Here is a 21,788-nt window from a genome sequence, read left to right as displayed (position 1 = left end):
CTTCTGGACCAGAACTGCTGTGTCTGATCCTGCTGGAATTAGAGGCTTATTTTTATGGATGTTCTATGAAGGGACATTTTATTCTCCATGTATTTAAGGTATTACTACTTTCACCCTCAGAATGGAGTTTCACCTGCAGACAGTGCTTCTCCCCATCCTGACCCCCATTCCTATTCAGTTAATATCTCATAGTCCCTCTCCGCCATATCATACATAATGGGATTTATCTCTCCTTAGGCCAAACTTATCTTTCTTACTTTGGGATGTATTACAAATAAAAATCTTCCTATGAATAGATCATACTAACCAGATATATTTTAAATCATAATGTTCTTATATTCTAAATCCTGAATATTGGTATTGCCTAATTTTTTAAGATAGGCTCAGTGATAGGGTGATAAACATGGTAATACATACTCTGCAGAGGAAAATCTACAAGTTGATGTTTGCTTTACCCCTCCTATTTCATAACTGTAACAGAGGAAAAGAGAATTAAATCTTTGGGATTTAAAATTTAACACTAACATTAACGTGAAATGAACTCAACTAGCCCCCAAAACTTCGTAAACACTAACAGGTGGTAGTTCACTGTGTTTGTTGCATTTTCTGAAACTCAGGGTCAGAGAAAATGCAGAAAGCTGATCTTGCAGAACCTTGCAAGCCATCCTGTTCCAGAGTCCTGAGGAGGAACCCATGAGAGAAACGAAAAAAAAATTGAATTGGTGCAAGAATGTCTGCCTAAATCCTTGCAAGTTGCTACTTTAGGTGTCTGTGAGCACCTCAGCATCTCTCCCACAATTTCCCCTTTAAAAGCCCTAACTGCTTGTGCTTTGGGAGACAGTGGTTCTTTAAGGCATGAGCCTGCCACTCCTTCATTTGCTGGCAAATTAATAAACGATTTCTTTCCTTTCCTCAAAACCTTGTCATTGTGTGTTGTGATTTGACTTCAGTGACAAGGACTGGTTTTTGGTAACAATCACATATACAGCCTTAACTACTATTTCTCTTAATACTCTGATTAAAACCTCAAAGCACAAGGAATAATGAATGCTTTCAAAGGGAAATGAGATTTCAAGGTATCATTTAAAAAGGAGTATTGAAGAGCTGTGCATGCACACCCCAGAAAAGAGAAATTACATGAAGGAAAAATTGAAGCAGTACTTGGTGGCAAGCACCACCCCTTAAGCTAGATGAACGGTATTGTTGATTCACCCCATGTATACTTGAGTGTCCCCTTTCTAAGCCTTTCCATCAAACCACATGTCAGCCCACTCTCCTCCACCTTCTCACTATCACAGTGGCTTTGAGACTTGCTCAGTTGGGATAGTATTTTTGCACCATGATTCTGGCAGCAAATAAATTTAAAACCCCACACAAATGAGCCCTAATCCCAGCATTAATACCTATCTATAGTCTCACTTTGTTCTGCTGCTGTAACTCATCTCCCACTATTCCTCACTTTTTCTAATTTCCAACTGAGACTATGAATATGAGATCTAGGTTTGGTTTCCTTGGAAAGCAGAGTATGAAAATGGAGAGATGTTACAAAAATTTGGGATAAACATAAATACTCATGAAATTTCTGTGGTATTTGCCTTGATGTGTTGTAAATCAATATTGGTGAGGGCAGATTCAAGCAAAACAGATCTCCAGACAGCCACCAGAAGTCGCCGGGTTGCCTGCAAACACACCATGGGGGTTTAGTCCCTTTCTCTGGCTTTCAATGGGCAGTTGATGTCCACAGAAAAATGGGTTCCTCCTGCTACAGTAGCTCCACTGAGTTACCCAGGAAGAGAAGCAGATTTCCAAAAGCAGGGGTTGCTATGGCAACAGCATCTCCACTCTGGGGTCACCTCCATTCTTCTTCTGCATCAAAATGAATCTGGTGTCCACTTCCCAGATTCTTCTAAAATGAATGGTGATGGGCAGCTAAGAGTTGTCACAGAAGCCACCTACTATTTCCTTTTCTTTCATGTAAAAGAATAAATATGTGCCTCCCTTCTTCAAGGAGTTTGGAGAGTCAACCAAATTATTCTTCAGACAAAAATATGCAGTGAAAAGAATCATGATGTTGGTGGACCCACGCAGGAATGGCTAAGGCTGGAAGATGGGTTTCCCCATCTCTTTCCCCATGAACCACTGTCTCCCCACAAAGCCTGATAAAAGCCAGGGCACAATCCAACTTTTTCCCAGATGAAAATCTGTCCTTTTAACCACTGTGCTCTGGCCTCAGTGAACATATAACAAACATAAAATTTCAGCCTTGAATTTTACCTTGAATCAGGTAGCAACACTTAAACTGAAATTTTAGAAACACTTGGGAAATGAAGACATATATATTTTTGAAAAATATTGGCAGAGAACAGCATGGACATCTGGGAGTCAATGTCACCACAGACAATGGAAAGATAAAAATAAGGGCTGCTCTCTAACTCTTGTTCTCATCAGTGACCAATTACGTGCCCCCAGGGCACCAGCTCTGACTTTCCTTTCTGCCCCTGTCTGTTCCGCATTAATGAGGTTTGGGACCCTGCACTCTCTGCTCATTGGCTGGGTGGTTTCCTCCTGCTTGGTTACCAAACACAGTCTTGTGGGAAAACTATTACAGAGGCCTCAGACTTGCACATCAGCAGCTTATCCTTGTTGTTGCCGTGGAAGAAAGAACTTCTGCACGTGGTAGGTGAGGCTCTGATGGAGGAGTGTGTTGCAGAGGAAGTATCTTGGGGCAGAAGACTCCATGACAGCAGAGAACTTCAGCAGGAAACCTGGGTCAACAGCTACCAGAGCTGGGCTCAGAAGGTGCCTGCTCTCATTGGCTGGTGTAAGAGTTCCCCAGCAATGTTGCATGTTGGGTATGATTTAACAAACTGGGGAAGGCAGAGCCAGGACTTTCATTACAACCTATGTAGTCCTGGAGTTGAACTCTAGCCCAGAACTCAGGGAGTGAAGTGTGATTGCTTGATTCTGTTGGCTCCTTTCTGGGGTTTCATTCATCAAGGCTGCCCTGTAGCCTGTTGTGGATGAAACCTTATGGGCTGTAGAGAAAGGAAACTGACAGCCAAGGACTCTGTGATCATGGGGTGCATATTCATCTCACTCTGGGACAAAAGTCTGTGACATATAAACTTCCTTTTCCTCTCCTTTTCCCTTAGCCCATAGCAAGCTCTCAACTACTTGGAATAGAATAGCTGCAAAAGGAGGAGGCCCTGCCCTGTGAGGTGACTGCATGTGCACCTGGCTTCAGGGACTGTGGTAACCGGGTGGCGTTCTTGGGTCAACTGGACCAGAAGCAGAGGCTCCTTCAGGCTGCCCTGTGGGCTGCGCCACTAAAGAATGAGCAGTTTGGCTGCATGAGCAACACTTCAGAGACTTGGCCCGTGGCAGGTTGCTGAGAGACACACCACAGATCTTCAGCTTAGTATTGAGGTGCTAGAGCCAAACAGCATTGTGAGAGAAGTGACTTATTGAGGGCAATAAAGAGAAGAACGTTCCCTGAGCTTTGATGTGGAGTGAATGTGCAGGTGCCAGGTTCCCAGAATGTCCCTAAGTGGGCTAATCCTGGAGCTACAGTCACTCCCCATCTCTCTACATGCCACCACAGAATTTCAGGAAGTTGGGGTAAATCCTGGATTTACAACCTATACCAAGTTGTTCAGTGACCTGCATGTCTCTGCTCTCTAGTTCTTTCTATAAAATGGTTGAGCTAAAGTAGATCTACTCTAGGACCTGTGTCATTCTGTAGTCTAGTAATTCATCAATGGTATTAACAGCAGGATATAAACAACTGAGATGAATAAAGCTAAATTTTCACTTACTGTTGAGAGATCATCAACAGCAGCTTGGCACCAATTTTAAGACACTTTGCCACAGCATTGGAAACACCAGAGGCTTTGGATTTCGGCAGATGTAGCTAAAGTGCCAGCCACGGGATCTAGCCACTGTGGAACTCTCTAAGCCTCCATTTCTGCTTCCACAGAAGAGGCAGAGCAACCTAAGACTCATGATTATTGTGGAGAGTAATGGAAATACTGAATTCAGTGATCAGCATAGTACCAAGCATTAGTAAGTAAAGTCCTCAGCAAGTGATGATGATAATGTTGAAGATTTGGACCATGGAACTTTTGCATGTTTAAAAGGGATATTTAAAGGGAATATTACTATATTACTGTTACATTTATTTACAAGTTGATAATAAATAGAACACTATATACTGTTTTTTAAGTATGCAAATGTAATAACCCTGTCTACTAATCACTCTATACTTAACTGTCCACTAATAATCCTACTGTTGCCATCAGACTTCAAGGAACACATAGGAAATGTTGGCATCACACACCAAGTGAATTTTAATCTTTACCTTAATTCTCAGAAAAACATGAACTGGTAGATTCCATCATCTTTTTATAGAGAGTGAAAGAGATATCACAAAGATTAGCTGTCTTTTCAAAGATGACTCATCTCTCAGGGCTTAGAACTCAGTAATGAGCTAGTATTGAACTCAAGTCCTGATTCAAGAACTGACTGACTGGACCACTTTGTTGTTGCCTAGCCACCTTCTTTGACTATTGAATAAATAACTTGATCTTATGCTCCTCTAAATCACTTGTGCCCACACTGATATCTACATTGTAGTTTAACCAGTAGAATTGCTCCGTGGAAGATATGCCCATGGAAATGAGTAATGGGACAATTGCACAAGGATTCATCTTGGAGGGGTTTCCTGCTGTCCAGCACCTGGGGAAGGTCCTCTTCCTGGTGCACCTGCTGGCATACCTGGCAGCTCTTGCAGGCAATGTTGTCATAGTGAGCATCACCTGTGCTGACTCCCGTCTCCACACACCCATGTACTTTTTCCTCAGCATTTTCTCCTTCTTGGAGTGCTCCTGTGTGACTGCTGTTATTCCTAAATTGTTGGTCATATTTCTTTTAGGCAAGCAAAAGATTTCCTTTGTTGCCTGTTTCATACAAGCTTTTGTCTTCGTATTTCTGGGAGCAGTAGCTTTCCTCCTCCTAGCAGTGATGTCTCTGGACCGGTATGTGGCCATTTGCAACCCCCTGCATTACCCGACCATCATGAACCTGAGGACTTGCTTCCTCCTGGTCACTGCCTGCTTTGCTGTGAGCTTCAGTCTCATTGCTGGTCCAGTAGTGAAGTTTTCCCAGTCATCCTTCTGTGGCCCTCATGTCATTCCTCATTTCTTCTGTGACTTTGGCCCTTTACTCCACCTTTCCTGTTCTGACACCAGGTCTTTTGAAACATTAGCCTTTGTCCTCACTTTGTGTATCCTTTTGACATCCCTTATCGTAACCATCATTGCATACAGCAACATAGTAGTGACAATCATGCATCTTCCATCAGCCAAGGAGCGACAGAAAGCTTTTTCCACCTGCTCTTCTCACTTCATTGTTCTCTCTCTGATGTATGGCAGCTGTGTTTTTATATACATGAAACCAAAGCAAACAAACAGGCTGGTCTCCAACAAAGAGGCTGCGCTTGTAAACACAGTGGTGACCCCACTGCTGAACCCTGTTGTCTACACTCTGCGAAACAAGCAGGTCCACCAGGCCCTGAAGAAGACAATATGCAGAATGAAAATATCAAGATGAAGCAATACATGATCTTCAAATGGAAGGCTTCAGAGTATCATTTGTCTCCAATCCAGCCGTTATAGCAGTTCACACAGTTCCTATTCAAAAATCTGGGCTGACTTCACCTTTTATCTTTTGCACTACTGTAGAAAAAATAGAAGTCTGTTTTGAAGGCCTTATTCTCCTTTGGTGTTCATAACTATCACCTCCATAAACATTTCATAGATTTATATCATGTTTTTAACTGGAAAAATTTTTAATTCTTTCCTCTGACATAAACTATGTGTTTGTAATTTCCAAATTCAATAATTTATACTATTTCTCTTTAGCTTAAACCATGGCCCAGTAGAATTAACAACTATTTACCAGAGAGATTTAAATAACTGAATGGATAGAATGTTGTGTGCTACACTGTAGTTAAAAAGAAATGATCGATTATTACCAATGCTTGGGTCCACATTCTTCCATGCCTAGTTACAAAATTAATAGGTTATAGTATCATTTATCTTGGGTTATACATGGTTTGCATGAAGTGTCCTCTTACACATTGGCTTGTTCTTAGCTCTTGGCTTAGCTATACATGTATGTACCATTCTCATGCTAGAGAGAAGTAAACTCATTTCAGTCTTATACCATTCTCAAAGTATGGGGATAACCACAGCCTCACACAGCTGATTAGTGTTCCTAATTTTCTGAATTATTTGTTCTAGATTTAGCCTTGCAGATGTATAATAACACTGATGGTTGGTTTTCATTGTAACTGTTACTACAGAATGTGTGTTTATATCAGGGGCAGGGGGCACTTAATTAATATATGATTATTTCTTCCAAAGATTCAAGATGACGGAATCTGTTACTTGTTAATCTATTTCACATTACTAATGAAAATAATTTAAACAAACCAGACATGTTTTCCTGGTGGACTGGTATTGTCAAGTATAAGGTTATCTTCTGATTGATAACCTATGTTAAAACCAACATTTCTATTATTCAATCCTTAACCTTTCTGTGCTTTTAAGTCCTATATCTAGAAGAAATGTTTCTTTTTTTTTCTACAGAGGTGATATATCTAAAATACTAAAACAATTTTTTTTTATTTTGTGTGTTTTTTAACCCAAACTCTGATAAATTAGATAATTACAAATACATTTCTTAAAGTATGTTCTACCCCATGATTGGATCACTCTTGATCTTGAAATACCATTACAAAATTTAGGTTTGATCTTATTGAAAATGAGGAGGTATAAAACAGGCTCTAAAAATCACATGTGTGTTATGATTAACTATGTTATAGCACATAGCTGTGGACATGGTATTAAAAGAGTTTATAAAGGTCAAGAACAGAGTAGGAAAGTGGGTGTAGAGACTGTGCAGTAATTGGGAGATAGAGCATGATGACCTGGCAATGGGAATTGAATACAAAAGGATCAGTAGTAGTATCTGAATCATTTTACATTAGACAAGCCCTGGGCTCAGCCTTGTGCTTCCTTCAACTAATGGGTCAATGTGTGTTCACCACTTAACACTTAAATCACTTTATGCAAAAGTATGAAGATTTACAGAGATAACCTCTAGGATCCACTTGAAAATGATTTGTGGGGACAACACCAAGATGTTACAGTAACGTGGATATGATGTTCCACTTCGAAAAGTATATGAAGTGTTGAGGTTCAGTACTGTAGGAATAAATCAAGGAGTCTTGGCCAAACTCTTGAAAAAAGTGTGAGCCTCCACAAGATTTTAATCAGAGTTTGAAGATATTTATTACACTCAAAATAAATTCTATTTATGTTACCTTGAGATATTTCATGATTGAAGAACGAGCCTGACAAATAGAAAAACTAAGAACAGAAATCCAAAACTGAGTCTGGGAACCCAAGCTGGTTATTTCCATCCATAAATAGTACCCAGTGAAGGAAAAACCTGATTATCAGATGAATCAGATATGGTGCTATAAAACATTTAATTGAAACAAATGCCCTGTGGATTAACAGCAGAATAGAGGTGAAAAAGAACAGATCAGGGATCAATAGATCAAAGATAGAGCAATTGAATGACCTCAGTGTGGTACAATTTGTTTACTTCTGCTTCTGTTATTTCACCAGAGGAGAGAGTGTCAGACAACCTGTGTCAGAGGCTTACTATGTTTTCTTCTAGGAGTTTTTGGTTTTATGTTTTATATTTAATCCTTTCATCCATTTTGAGTTTAATTTTGTATGTGATGAAGAAAGTGGTCCCATTTCATTTTTTGTATGTAGCAGTCCAGTTTTCTGACACCTTGTATTGAAGAGACTGTCTTTTTATCATTGTATATTCTTGCCTTATTTGTCACAGATTAATTTGTCATATAAATGTGGATATAATTCCAGGCTCTCTGTTCTGTTCCATTGATCTACCTGTCTCTTTTGTGCAGCTCCTATCATGTTGGGGTGGGGAGAGGCCAGCCCTGACCACAGAACTCCTGCAGCAGCTGTGGCCAAGTTTCCTGCCAGCTGTGCAAGGGGCCAGCCCTTCCCACCAGTGCATCTGCAGTAACAGTGCCCCAACAGAACAGGAGGGCACATGCAGCCCCATATGGACCAAGCCCCTGGAGTGCTTGGTTCTGGTTATGGGGGTACTGAGTTTTGGAGCCCTATCTGATACCTTTTATATAAGGTCACTCCTTCAAATCTGTAGTCATGCCTGATATATCTAATACATAGAAAGAAACACAGAGAATCAGGCAAAATAAGGAGTTCCAAATGAAAAAACAAGATAAAAATCTCAGAAAAGAGCTGAAAAAAAGTAGATAAACAATCTACTTCATTAAGAGTTCAAAGTAATGGTCACAAGATGCTCACCAAACTCGGGAGAAGAATGTATGAACACAGTGAGAACATCAACGAGATAGAAAATATAAAACAGGACCAATCAGAGCTGAAGAATACCATATGTGAGATAAAAATGCACTAGAGGGAACAACGGTAGATAAGATGATGCAGAAGGACTGATAATGTTGTGGAAGACAGGCTAGTGGGAAATCACCCAAACTTGAAAGCAGAGATAAGAATTAATAACAAAAAAATAAGGATTAAGAGAACTCTAGTACAACATACTGTCTACAAACTCACATTAGAGGTGTCCCAGACGGAGAAGAGAGGGAGAAAGGGCAGATAATTATTTGAATGAATATGAGCTGGAAACTTCCCTAATCTGGGAAAGAAAACAGACACCCAGGCACAAGAACACAGAGAGTCCCAAACAAGATGAACCAAAGAGGTTCACACTAGAAACTTAAAAATTACAATGTTAACAAATAAAGACAAAGAGAAAATATCCAAAGCAGCAGGGGACAATAACTGGTTTCCTACAAGGAAAAATTTAGAACCAAGAATCCTCTACTTAGCAAGGTTATCATTCAGAATTGAAGATATAAAGAGTTTCCCAAGAAAGAAAAGTTAAAGGAGTTTCTTAACACTAAATTGGCCTTCCAAGAAATACTAAAGGAATTTCTTTAAGAAGAAGAGGCCATAATTAGAATTTTTTTAATTGTGAAAGAAAAATCTCACTGGTAAAAGGATTCATAGAGTAAAGGTAGTAGATCAACTATGTATCAGCTAGTATGACGTTTGAAAGCCAAAAGTAATAAAATCCACTATATGCCCACAAAATAGTAAGGAATACACAAAATAAAAAGATATAAAATATGAGTTCAAATACATAAAATGTGTGTGTGAGGGATTAAAAGTGTAAGGCTTTTAGTATGTATTTGAACTTAAGTAACCATCAGCTTAAAATAAACTGCTCTATACATTGAGTGAACCTCATGGCAACCAACTAAACCAAAAATCTGTAATAAAAACACAAAACATAAAGAGAAAGAATCAAAACATATCACTGAATAAAGTTATCAAGATACAATGAAGAATAGCCAAAGTAATCCTGAGAAGAAAGAATAAAGCAGGGGGTATTACACTCCCTGACTTCAAGCTGTACTACAAAGACACAGTAATCAAGACTATCTGATCCTGGCACAAGAACAGAACCATAGACCAATGGAACAGACTAGAGAGCCCTGATATAAACTCAACCATATGTGGTCAATTAATATATGATAAAGGAGCCATGGACATACAATGGGGAAACAACAAGCCTTTTCAACAACTGGTGTTGGCAAAACTGGACAGCTACATGCAAGAGAATGAAACTGGATTCTTGTTTAACCCCATACACCAAAGTGAATTCAAAATGGATCAAAGACCTGAATGTAAGTCATGAAACCATAAAACTCTTAAAAGACAACATAGGCAAAAATCTCTTGAATATAAACATGAGCAACTTTTTCCTGAAAGCATCTCCTCGGGCAAGGGAAACAAAATAAAAAATGAACAAATGGGACTACATGATGCTAAAGCTTCTCTACATCAAAGGACACCATCAGCAGAACAAAAAGGAATCCTACAGTATGGAAGAATATGTTTGTAAATGACATATTTGGGTTAACACCCAAAATATATAAAGAACTCAGATGCCTCAACAAACAAAACAAACAAAAATAAAATGACCCTATTAAAAAATGGGCAGAGGATATGAACAAACACTTCTCCAAAGAAGAAATTGAGATGGCCAACAGGCACATGAAAAGATGCTCCACATTGCTAATTATCAGGGAAATGCAAATTAAAACCCCAATGAGATATCCCCTCACATCAGTTAGGATGGCCAACATAGAAAAGACAGGAACAACAAATGCTGGTGAGGATGCAGAGAAAGGGGAACCCTCCTACACTGCTGGTAGGAATATAAACTAGTTCAACCATTGTGAAAAGCAATATGGAGGTTCCTCAAAAAACTAAAACTAGACATATCATTTGACCCAGAAATTCCACTCCTAGGAATTTACCCTAAGAATGCAGTGGTCCAGTTTGAAAAAGACATATGCACCCCTATGTTTATCACAGCACTATTTACAATAGCCAAGAAATGGAAACAACCTAAGTGTCCATCAGTAGATGAATGGATAAAGAAGATGTGGTAGATATACACAATGGAATACTATTCAGCCATAAGAAAGAAATCTTCCCATTTGCAACAACATGGATGGAGCTAGAGGGTATTATGCTCAATGAAATAAGTCAGGCAGAGAAAGACAAGTACCAAATGACTTCCCTCATTTGAGGAGTATAACAATGAAGCAAAACTGAAGGAACAAAATAGCAGCAGACTCAGAGACTCCAAGAAAGGACTAGTGGTTACCAAAGGGGAAGGGTGGGGGAGCGCAGGTAGGGAGGGATGGAGAAGGGGATTGTGGGGTATCATGATTGGTGCACATGGTGTGTGTGGGGTCACGGGGAAGACAGTGTAGCTCAGGGAAGACAAGTAGTGACTCTGTGGCATCTTACTACACTGATGGACAGTGACTGCAATGCACTAAAGGGAGGGCTTGATAATAAGAGTGAATATAATAACCACATTGTTTTTCTTGTGAAACCTTCATAAGAGTGTATACAGTGATACCTTAATAAAAAAATACTAAAAAAGTTTTAAAAAATTACAGAGGAAGAGAGGAAGTAAGGAAAGAAGCTGAGAAGAAATACATACAAGAACACACTTAACAAAATGAGAGTAAATGCATGCCTATGAATAATTACTTTAAATGTAAATACATTAAATGATCCAACCAAAAGATACAGGGTGTCTAAACAGATACAAAACAAGATGCATGCACATGCTGCTTACATGAGATTCACTTCAGACATAAAGACCCATGATGACTGCAAATGAAAGGATGGAAAAATATATTCCATGCAAATGGAGACTACAAGAAAGCTAGGGGCAGCATACTTATATCATACAATATGGACTTTAAAACAATGTCTGTAACAAGAGATGAAAAGAAGCAATAATAAAGGTAAGAGGATAAATCCAACCAGTGGACTATATATAATACATACAATTATACAACAATTGCAAATGTCTATGCACCAACATAAAAGCACTTAAATATATAAAGCAAATATTAACAGACATAAAGGGAAAAATTGACAGTAATACAATAATATAACATAAATTTTAATGCCTAACTTATGTCCATGGATAGATCATCCAGACAGAAAATCAGTAAGGAAATAGTGGCCTTAAATGACACATTAGATCAGATGGACGTAATATATATTAAGAAGTCTTAATATATACAGAACATTCTATCCAAAAACAGGAGAGTATCCATTTTCACATGGACACAGAACATGCTTCAGGACAGACTGCATGTTAGATAAAAAAACACATCTCAATGAATTTAAAAAGATTGAAATCATATCATGCATCTTTTATGACAACAGTGCTATGAAACTTGAATACAAGAAGAAAATAGAAAAACAGTGGTATGAAACTCAAATACAAGAAGAAAATAGAAAAAACACAAAGAAATGGAGGCTAAACAACATTTTACTAAACAACCAATGTCTGTGGGAGGAGGAAGATTCTGAAAACTTTTCTCCCAGCTTGCTGATGTCCTGTTTGCAGTTTTTTGCTATTACAAATGAAAATACTCTAAACATTCATGTACAGATTTATGAATGTAGGATTTCATTTCTATGGTATAAATGCCTAAAAGTGCAATTTCTGGGTTATGCTGTGGCTGCATGTTAACTTACATGAAAATCTGAAAAACTGTTTTCCAGAGTGACTGTACCATTTTACATTCCCAATAGCAATGTATGGGTGAGCCAGTGTCTTTGCATTCTCATTAGCATTTGGCCTTACTGTTTTCACTTCTCTACAATTAAACTTAAAGATCCTTTTTAATAGCAAGGAATATACTACTTTTCATAAAACAACATTGCTTGAACCACCCAAACTACCTTTTCCTTTAATTCAGATTTTTACTGAAATAAACTGTCACTATTTGCAGATGACATGATACTATTTATAGAAAATGCTAAAGACTACATCAAAAAATGATTGCAACTGATAACAGGGTTCAGCAAAGTTGCAGGCTAAAAATCAACATACAGAAATTTGTTGTATTCCTATATACTAACAATGAATTAACTGAAAGAGAAATCAGGAAAACAATTCCACTTACAATTGCATCAAAAGAAAAAAAAATCTAGTAATAAACCTAACCAAGCCAGTGGAGGACATGTACTCTGAAAACTGTAATACACTGATGAAAGAAATTGAAGAATACATAAATAAATGGAAATCTATCCCATGCTCATGGACAGGAAGAATTAATATGGTCAGAATGGTATCCTGCCCAAAGCAATTTACAGATTCAATAAAAACCCTATCAAAATATTAAAAGCAATATTCAATGAACTAAAAAAAATAATTCTAAAATTGATATGGAAACACAAAAGACCCTGAATAGCCAAAGCCATCCTGAGAAAGAAGAACAAAATTGAGGGTATCATGCTCCCTTACTTCAAGCTTTATTGCAAAGCTACAGTAATCAAAACAGTATGGTGCTGGCAGAAGAATGAACATATAAATCAGTGGAACAAAACAGAGAGCCCAGAGATAAACCCACATGGTCAATTAATATATGATAAAGAAGCCATGAATATACAATGGGGAAAAGGCAGTTTCTTCAATAAATGGTGTTGGGAAAACTGGGCACCTACATGCAAGTGAATGAAATTGGATTACTCTCTAACACCATACAGAAAAGTAAAGTAGAAATGGATCAAAGACCTACATGTAGGACATGAAACCACAAAAGTCTTAGAAGAAAACATAGGCAAAAATTTTTTGAATATTAGCATGAGTAATATTTTTCTGGATGCATCTTCTCTGGCAAGAGAAACAAAAACAAAAATAATCAAGTGGGACTACATCAAACTAAAAAGTGTTTGCACAGCAAAGGAAACTGCCAACAAAATAAAAAGGTAACCTACTGTGTGGGAGAATATATTCAAAATTTATATATCCAATAAGGTGCTAATATCCAAAACATATAAAAAATTTATACAATTCAACACATGAAGAAACCAAATAACCCAATGAAAAAAATGGGAGAAGACCTCAACAGATATTTTTTCAAACAAGACATACAGACAGACAACAAGTGTAGGAAAAAATTCTCCACACCATTAATTATCAGGGAAATGTGGATCAAAACCATAATGAGAGACCACCTCCCATCTGTCAGAATGGCCACTATCCAAAAGAAAAGAATTAGCAATCATTGGTGACGTTGTAAATTAAAGGTAACCCTCCTATGCTCTTAGTGGGAATGTAAGTTTGTCTGGCCACTATGGAAAGCAGTATGGAGCCTTCTCAAAAAGCTAAAATAGAAATACCATACAGCCCAATAATTACGCTTGTAGGAATTTTCCTTAAGAAGACAAAATCACCAATTCAAAAAGATACATATACTCTTATGTTTATTGCTGCATTATTTATAGTAGCTATGATATGGAAGCAACCAAAGACTCCATCAAAAGGTGAATGGATAAGGAGATGGTGCATATATACAATGGAATATTATTCAGCCATAAAAAAGAAATGTTGCCATTTGTGACAACATGGATGGGCCTTGAAGGTATTATGCTAAGTGAAATAAGTCATGCAGAAGAAGACAAACACCATACCATTTCACTTATATATGAAATCTAAAAACAAAACAAAGCAATGAGCAAAATGGTTATATAAACTCATAGACACTGAGAAGAGACTGGTATTTACCATGGGGGAGGGTTGGGGTATGTGGGTGAGTTAGATGAAGGGGAGAAAGAGGCACAAAATCTCTATCAGAATATAAATTAATCATGGGAATGAAAGTACAGCATAGAGAATATAGTCAATAGGTCAATAACATCATTCTATGTTGAGATAGCAATTATACTAGTTGAGGTGAGCATTTAATAGAATAGATAATTCTGAAATCACTATGCTGCAAAACTGAAAGTAATATAATATTCTATACAACTACACTTCAAATAAATAAATAAATAAATAAATAAATAAATGCAGGATATTTTAGAACATAGGGCCTATGATTAACAATGCACTATTTTCTACTTAAAAATTTGATAAGAAGGTTAACCTTATATTAAATGCTCTTACCATATAAGACAAATAAAACAAAAAGCAGAAAGAAAATTTTGCAGATGATAAATAGTGTATGGCACTGATAAGTGACGGGTCCCACAGGTGTATACTTACATCGAAACACAACAAGTTGCATATGTTTACTATCTACAGGTTTTTGTATATTAATCATATTTTGATGTATTGCTTAAAAAACTTATTATTGGAAATATCTTCAACATAAAAGTAGCTAAGAGGATTTTTCTCAATGCTTTATAGCACCAGAAACTACTACATTAATCTCCGTATTAGAGTTTGTCCTTAACTGGGTGCCATTTACAACTGGTAAAGACCAGTTGGATTCATAGATTGAATTTTGGTTATTTGGTCTTCATTTTTTTCTTGGTTAAGCTCACCATTTTATCATGATCCACCTCAATACAACATAAAGAGAATTTGATCATTTTTAGTGTAACTAATTCTTATGAAACCCTCATTAAAACTTTAAGGAGGCTATAAAGCAATTTACAGATTCAATGCAATCCCTATCAACCAACTGTAATCCCCCTATCAATGCAATCCCCCTACCAACAACATTCTTCAATGAACTAGAACAAATAGTTCTAAAATTCATATGGAACCACAAACGACCCTGAAAAGCCAAAGTAATCCTGAGAAAGACAACCAAGCTGGGGGGATTATGCTCCCTGATGTCAAGCTTTACTACAAAGCCACAGCAATCAAGACAATTTGGTACTAGCACAAGAACAGACTCATTGATCAATGGAACAGAATAGAGAGCCCAGATATAAATTCCAAAGGTATATGGTCAGTTAATATACAATAAAGGAGCCATGAATATACAATGAAGAAGACAGCCTCTTCAACAACTGGTGTTGGCAAAACTGGACAGCTATGTGTAAGAGAATGAAACTGGATTTTTGTCTAACTCCACACACAAAATTAAACTTGAAATGGATCAAAGACCTGAATGTAAGTCATGAAACCATAAGTCTTAGAAGAAAACATAGACAAAAATCTCTTGATATATAAACATGAGCAACTTTTTCCTGAACACCATTCCAACATATGGAAGTAACAAAATAAAAAATGAACAAGTGGGATTGCATCAAACCCAAAAGATTCTACAGCAAAGGACACCATGAGCAGAACAAAAAGGTATCGTACAGTATAGCAGAATATATTCACAGATCTAATAAGTGGTTAATATCCAAAATACATAAAGAACTCACATGCCTCAACACCCTAAAAGCAAATAACCTGATTAAAAAATGGACAAAGGACCTGAACAGACACTTCTCCAAAGAAAAAATTCGAATGACAGTGGAAATGATTCATGAAAAGATGCTCCACATTTCTAATCATCAGGGAAATACAAATTAAAACCACAATTAGATATCATCTCACACCAGTTAGGATGACCACTATTGAAAAGACAAGAAACAAATGCTGGCAAGGATGTGGAGAAAGGGGAACTCTCTTACACGGTTGGTGAGAATGCAAATTGGTGCAACCATTATGGAAAGCAATATGGAGGTTCCTCAAATAACTAAAAAGAGAAATACCATTTGATCCAATTAATTCCACTCCTAGGAATTTATCCAAAGAAAACAAGATCCCAGATTCAAAAAGACATATGCACCCCTATGTTTATCACAGCACTATTTACAATAGCCAAGGTATGGAACTGACCTAAGTGTCCATCAGTAGATGAATGGATATAGAAGATGTGGTACATATACACAACGGAATATTTTTCAGCCATAAAAAGAAAAATATACTCCCATTTGCAACAACATGGATGTATCTAGAGGGTACTATGCTCAATGAAATAAGCCAGGTGGAGAAAGACAAATACCAAATAATTTCACTTATTTGTGGAGTGTAAAAACAAAGCAAAACAGAAGGAAAAGGAAAAGAACACCAGTAGACTCATAGATTCTGAGAAAGGACTAGTAGTTATCAGAGGGGAGGGGCTTGGGAGGGTGGGAGTAGGAGGGAAAAGGGGCACAATAATTTTCAAGCACAATATAGGCTGGTCATGGGGATGGTAGTACAGCATGGAGAATACACTTAATGACTCTGTAACATCTTACTATGTTGAGGGACAATGACCGCACTGGAGGGGATAAGGACTTTGTAATATGAGTGAATGTTGAACCGCTGTGTTGAGTATTCAAAACCGTTATGATATTGTATATCAGTGACATTTTAACTTAAAAAAAGATATGTTCAAGGGGACATCGTGTTTTCCTAAAATAATAAAGAATTGTAAAGGAAAAAATGTTGGGGAGACCACACTCTTTTCAGTAGTTTCACCATGATTCCTTGATTTGTTCCTATAATACTGAACCTCAGTTGCTTAATATACTTTTCGTAGTTCAACTCAGGGTGAAGCATTATTTCTATGTTCCTGCAGCATCTTGATGCTATTGCCATAAATCATTTTCAAGTGGACCCTAGAGATTATCTGTGTAAATCTCCATATTTTATGGATGAAGTGACATTTGTTTTGATAAGTTGACCGTTTAATGGAATACAACATGAGGCCTAAAGCCCAGTGTTTGTCTAATGCAAATGATTCAGAATCTACTATCGGCCCCTTAGTTTCCTTCCCTCTGTCACTTCCCTAAGTTATCATCCTCTTTCTCCCAATTTCTGTAGAAGTCTCTGAACTCATTTTCCTACTCTGATGTTGGCTTTTCCAAACTCTGTATATATCATGTCCACAGCTATGCAGTATAATATGTAGCTAATCATAATACATCTGATTTTTCAGAACATATTTGATACTTCCTTGTCAATAAGATGAAATATGAACTTTGTAACACAACTTTTCAGGCTGATCCCATTGTGCTGTAGAATCTATTTCATAAAATGTGTTTGTGAATATCTAATCTCACCATGTGGGTTAAAAACCAAACAAAGTAAAAGAAAAATTGTGTTAGTATTTTAAATGTATCTGCTGTGTAGAAAAAGAGATATATATGTCTCTTGGATATAGACGTTAAAGGCACAAAAAGGTTAAGGATGGCAATAATGGAAATGTTGATTTTAAAACAGCTTATTTATCAGAACATAGCCTTATACTTGACAACCACAGTCCACCAGGAAAAACTTTGTTTGTTTAAATTATTTTCATTAATAATATAAAATAGATTGGCAAATAATTTAGATTCCATCACATCAAAACTTTGGAAGAAATCATGCAAATATGGAATAAGTATTCCCTAATATACATACACATTCCATAGTAACAGCTAGTAGGTTAAGAAACCATCACAAATATGCTTATGCCTCTGCTGGGCTGGATCTGGAAACCATAATTCAGAAACTTTGGAGCACTGATCAGCATGGGAGGCTGTGGTTATCCCTATACTTAGAGAATGGTACAAGATTAAAAAGAGTTTATTTCTCTCTAGCATGAGAATGATGCATACGGGTATAGGGTAAGTCCAGAGCCAAGAGCAGCATGTAGGAGGACACTTTAAACAAACCATATATAACCCAAGATGAAGGATACTGTGTCCATCAATTTCTTGGGCTAGGCAGGTAGAAATGTGGAACCAGGCATTGGTACAATTTCCATCATTTCTTCACACTACAACCTGATATGCAACACTCCATCATTTCAAATATTTAAAAACCTTTCAGTAAATAGTTATTAATTCTGTTGAACCATCTTTTTTTGATAGAAATGAAATGGCTGTAGATCATTAAATTTTGGATATTTCAAATAGTTCACATCAGAGGGAGCATAAAGTTCAATAAAGGATTTGCCAATTAAAAACGTGTCATAATTATGTGGAATATTTGTGGGAAGACAGTTATGCAAAGCAAGGTAAAATAACGCAATGAAAAAATAAAGATTTCCCTTTTTCTAGCATAGTGCAAAATAGGTAGAGATCTGCCTAGACACTCCACTAGGAACTCTGTGAACTATTACATTGACCAGAATGAAGACCAGTGGTTTTCTGAAGCCTTCCATTCCAAGACCATGTGATTGTTTTATCCTGGTATTTTCATTCTGCACATTGTCTTCTTCAGAGCCTGATGGACCTGCTTATTCCGTAGAGTGACGATGACAGGATTCAGCAGCAGGGTCACCACTGTGTTCATAAGTGCAGCTTCCCTGTTGGAGTCCAGCCTGTATTTCTGCTTAGGTTTCACATATATAAAAACACAGCTGCTGCACGTGAGAAGGAAGACAATGAGGTAAGATGAGTAGGTAGGGAAAGCTTTCTGTGGCCCCTTGGGTGGTGGAAGATGCACCATCATCACAACTATGTTGCTGTATGCAGCGATGGTTTTGATAAGGAATTTCGAAAGGATGAACGAAGCAAAGACAAAGGTCGACATTTCAACAGGCCTGATGTCAGAATAGGAGAGGTGGGTCAGAGGCAAAGGGCCACAGAAGTGAGGGATGACATGGGGGCATAGAATGATAACTGGGAGACTTTCACCACCAGACCAGTGATGAGACTGAAGCCCAGAGACCAGGAGGAAGTGACCAGGCAGGAAACAAGTCCTCAGGTTCATGATGGTCGGGTAACGCAGAGGCCTGCAAATGGCCACATACCGGTCCAGAGACATCACTGCTAGGAGGAGGAAAGCTACTGCTCCCAGAAATACAAAGACAGAAGCTTGTATGAAACAGGCAACAAAGGAAATCTTTTGTTTGCCTAAAAGAAATATGACCAACAATTTGGGATTAGCAGCAGTCATGCAGGAGCACTCCAAGAAGGAGAAAATGCTGAGGCAAAAGTACATGGGTGTATGGAGACGGGAGTCAGCACAGGTGATGCTCACTATGACGACACTGCTACAAGAGCTGCCAGGTATGCCAGCAGGTGCACCAGGAAGAGGACCTTCCCCAGGTGCTAGACAGCAGGAAACCCCTCCAAGATGAATCCTTGTACAATTGTCCCATTACCGATTCCATGGACATCTCTTTCCAAAGATGCAAAATTCTGGTCTTAATCTATAATAGAGATCAAGCACAAATATTTTAGAGAATCATAAGATCAAATTTTTGACTAACCAAGAAGTTGGCTAGGCAGACAACAAAGGTCAACCAGGTTGGACCTGAGGTCAGTACTAAGTCAGTACTAGTTCTGAGCCCTGGGGGATGTGTCATCTTTGGAAAGCTTTAAGCTCTGTGAACTTCTCCTTCACCCTCTGTAAAAAGAAGTTGAAACAATCTACCTGTTCATGTTCTCCTGAGAATTAAGTAAGATAAAGCATGTAACTCGCTTAACATGTGATGCCAATGTTTCCTATGTATTCCTTAAGTCAAATTGAAAAATTAGTGTCATTAGTAATAGTCTTAACTAGAGCATGATCAGTAGACAGGGTTATTGACATTTGCATAGTTATAAAACATTTTACTGGGTTCTATATTAGGAATTTTTAAATAAACATAACAATAATATTTGTAATAATCCTTTGAATACGCTTTTAAATATGCAAAAGTCCCATGGTCCAATCACCAATGTCATCCTCCTCCTTTATTAAGGGCATTACTAATGCTTGGTACTATGCTGATCACTGAGTTCAGTGTTTCCATTACTCTCCACAATAATCATGAGTGTCAGGGACCCCCACAACTTCTTCTACAGAACCAGAAATTGAGGCTTAGTGAGATCCAGAATGGTTAGGTCACATGCCTAGGACTTTGGCAAGATCTGCATGAACCCAAAGCCCCTGCTGTTTCCAAAAACTGTGACAAAATACTTTAAAATTGGTACAAATGTATTGTTATAATCTGTCAAAACTTAAGTGAAAGTATAGCCCCATTTAACTTACTTATTTTTATCTCTCAGTTCCTATCACTGATAAATGGCATGGCCTTAGATAGTATCTGCTTCAGCACAACCATTTTAGAGAAGAGACTCACAAGCAGAGACACGAGGCTTGCTCCACAACGTGGTGAAGTTTAATTACAGAATTTACCCCACCCTTCGAGGTTGCTGGATGTAAGAGCTGGAGAATGTCGGGACTTCCAGGATTACCCCACGTAGGAAGAACTTTCTGGGAATTTGGCACCTGCACACTCCATGAACATTCTCTTAAGTGCCCTCAGGGAAACACGGCTCTCACAATGGCATTTGGCTCTAGCTCCTCAATACTAAGCTGAAAGTCTCTGGCGGGGAGTGTGCCTCTCTCTCTAACCTGCCGTAGGCCAAGTCTCTGCCAACAGGGAGCAGGGAGAAGTTAGGGAACTATGTTCTAAAATATTTAGCCAGGCTTAGAAAGGGCTTAGAAAGGAAAGGATTTCTGTCTTGGTTTTGGAAATGGGCAGGTCAGAGAGGAGCTATTTTCTGTCTAAGGTAATGGACTTTCTTTGTTGAGATAGAAGGAATCTGAGGTAAGTGACAGGAGGGTAAGAGATTTGAGCTTTGACGGGGGATACTCAGTAACTTCTGGAAGCTAGAAGGTTAAGTAGGGAGGCAGTGTCAAGTTGAGACTGTTCCCACGAGAGACTGCAGAGTAGAAGATTGTCTATGTATTATAATAAGGTGGACTTGGAGTGATCATGATGAAACTGTTTGAGGTCCTGAGCTAGGACCTGTCTAAAAATATGGGGACTATCTCAGAAGCTTTGTGGCAAAACTGTCCAAGTGAGTTGTTCAGAATGTCTTGTGTATGGGTCCGTCCAGGTGCAGATGAAAAAATCTTGGGAGCAGGGGTCTAGAGGGATAGAAAATGGGTCCTTGAGATCTAGGACTGAGAAGTGGGATGCTGAGGCTGTATGGATTTGGAACTAAGGGATGGATAGGGACAATGGCTATGTTGATGAGGCGAAGGTCTTGGACAAGGCGGAAAGATCCGTTGGTTTTTTTAACAGCTAATATGGGGGTATTAAATGGGGAGTGAGTGGGTCTGAGGTAATTTTTGTTTAAGAGATCTTGAATGATGGGTTGGAGGCCTATGAGGGCTGAAGTGGTTAGGGGGTATTGGGCCTGACAGATATACTGAGAGGGGTCAAGTAATTTGATAGAGGCAGGGGGACATAGGGCCACGGAGGGGCTTGTAATGTCCCAAACTTTGGGATTTACAGGGTGTATAAGGGCGGAACTGGAGCTTTCATTGGGTAGAGGGGGGTTGTCGGCTATGAGGGCCATCAGAAAGGGAGTACTGGGGGCTGTGGGAGTGGATATAGT

At 38.2% G+C, this 21,788-nt stretch overlaps 1 protein-coding gene and 1 pseudogene across 1 annotated transcript; one reads left to right on the top strand and one right to left on the bottom strand.

Moving 5' to 3' along the window:
• The first annotated feature begins 4,659 nt into the window (after nucleotides 1–4,659).
• On the top strand, nucleotides 4,660–5,607 carry LOC108384422 (olfactory receptor 6C74-like). The gene has a single exon (XM_017641394.3). The coding sequence runs from the start codon at nucleotides 4,663–4,665 to the stop codon at nucleotides 5,605–5,607; it is 945 nt and encodes a 314-aa protein (XP_017496883.2). The 5' UTR covers nucleotides 4,660–4,662.
• Nucleotides 5,608–18,633: 13,026 nt separating this feature from the next.
• LOC118972685 (olfactory receptor 6C75-like) lies at nucleotides 18,634–20,123 on the bottom strand (annotated as a pseudogene).
• Nucleotides 20,124–21,788: the final 1,665 nt, after the last annotated feature.

This window comes from Manis javanica, chromosome 7 (assembly GCF_040802235.1).
Source record: "Manis javanica isolate MJ-LG chromosome 7, MJ_LKY, whole genome shotgun sequence".
NCBI lineage: Eukaryota > Metazoa > Chordata > Mammalia > Pholidota > Manidae > Manis > Manis javanica.
Note: the sequence above shows the minus strand (reverse complement) of the source record. Positions and strands in the feature narration are given on the sequence as shown.

Bases quoted from the DNA above. Each gene is read 5' to 3' on its own strand.
- LOC108384422 (XM_017641394.3), top strand. From the start codon at position 4,663: ATGCCCATGGAAATGAGTAATGGGACAATTGCACAAGGATTCATCTTG.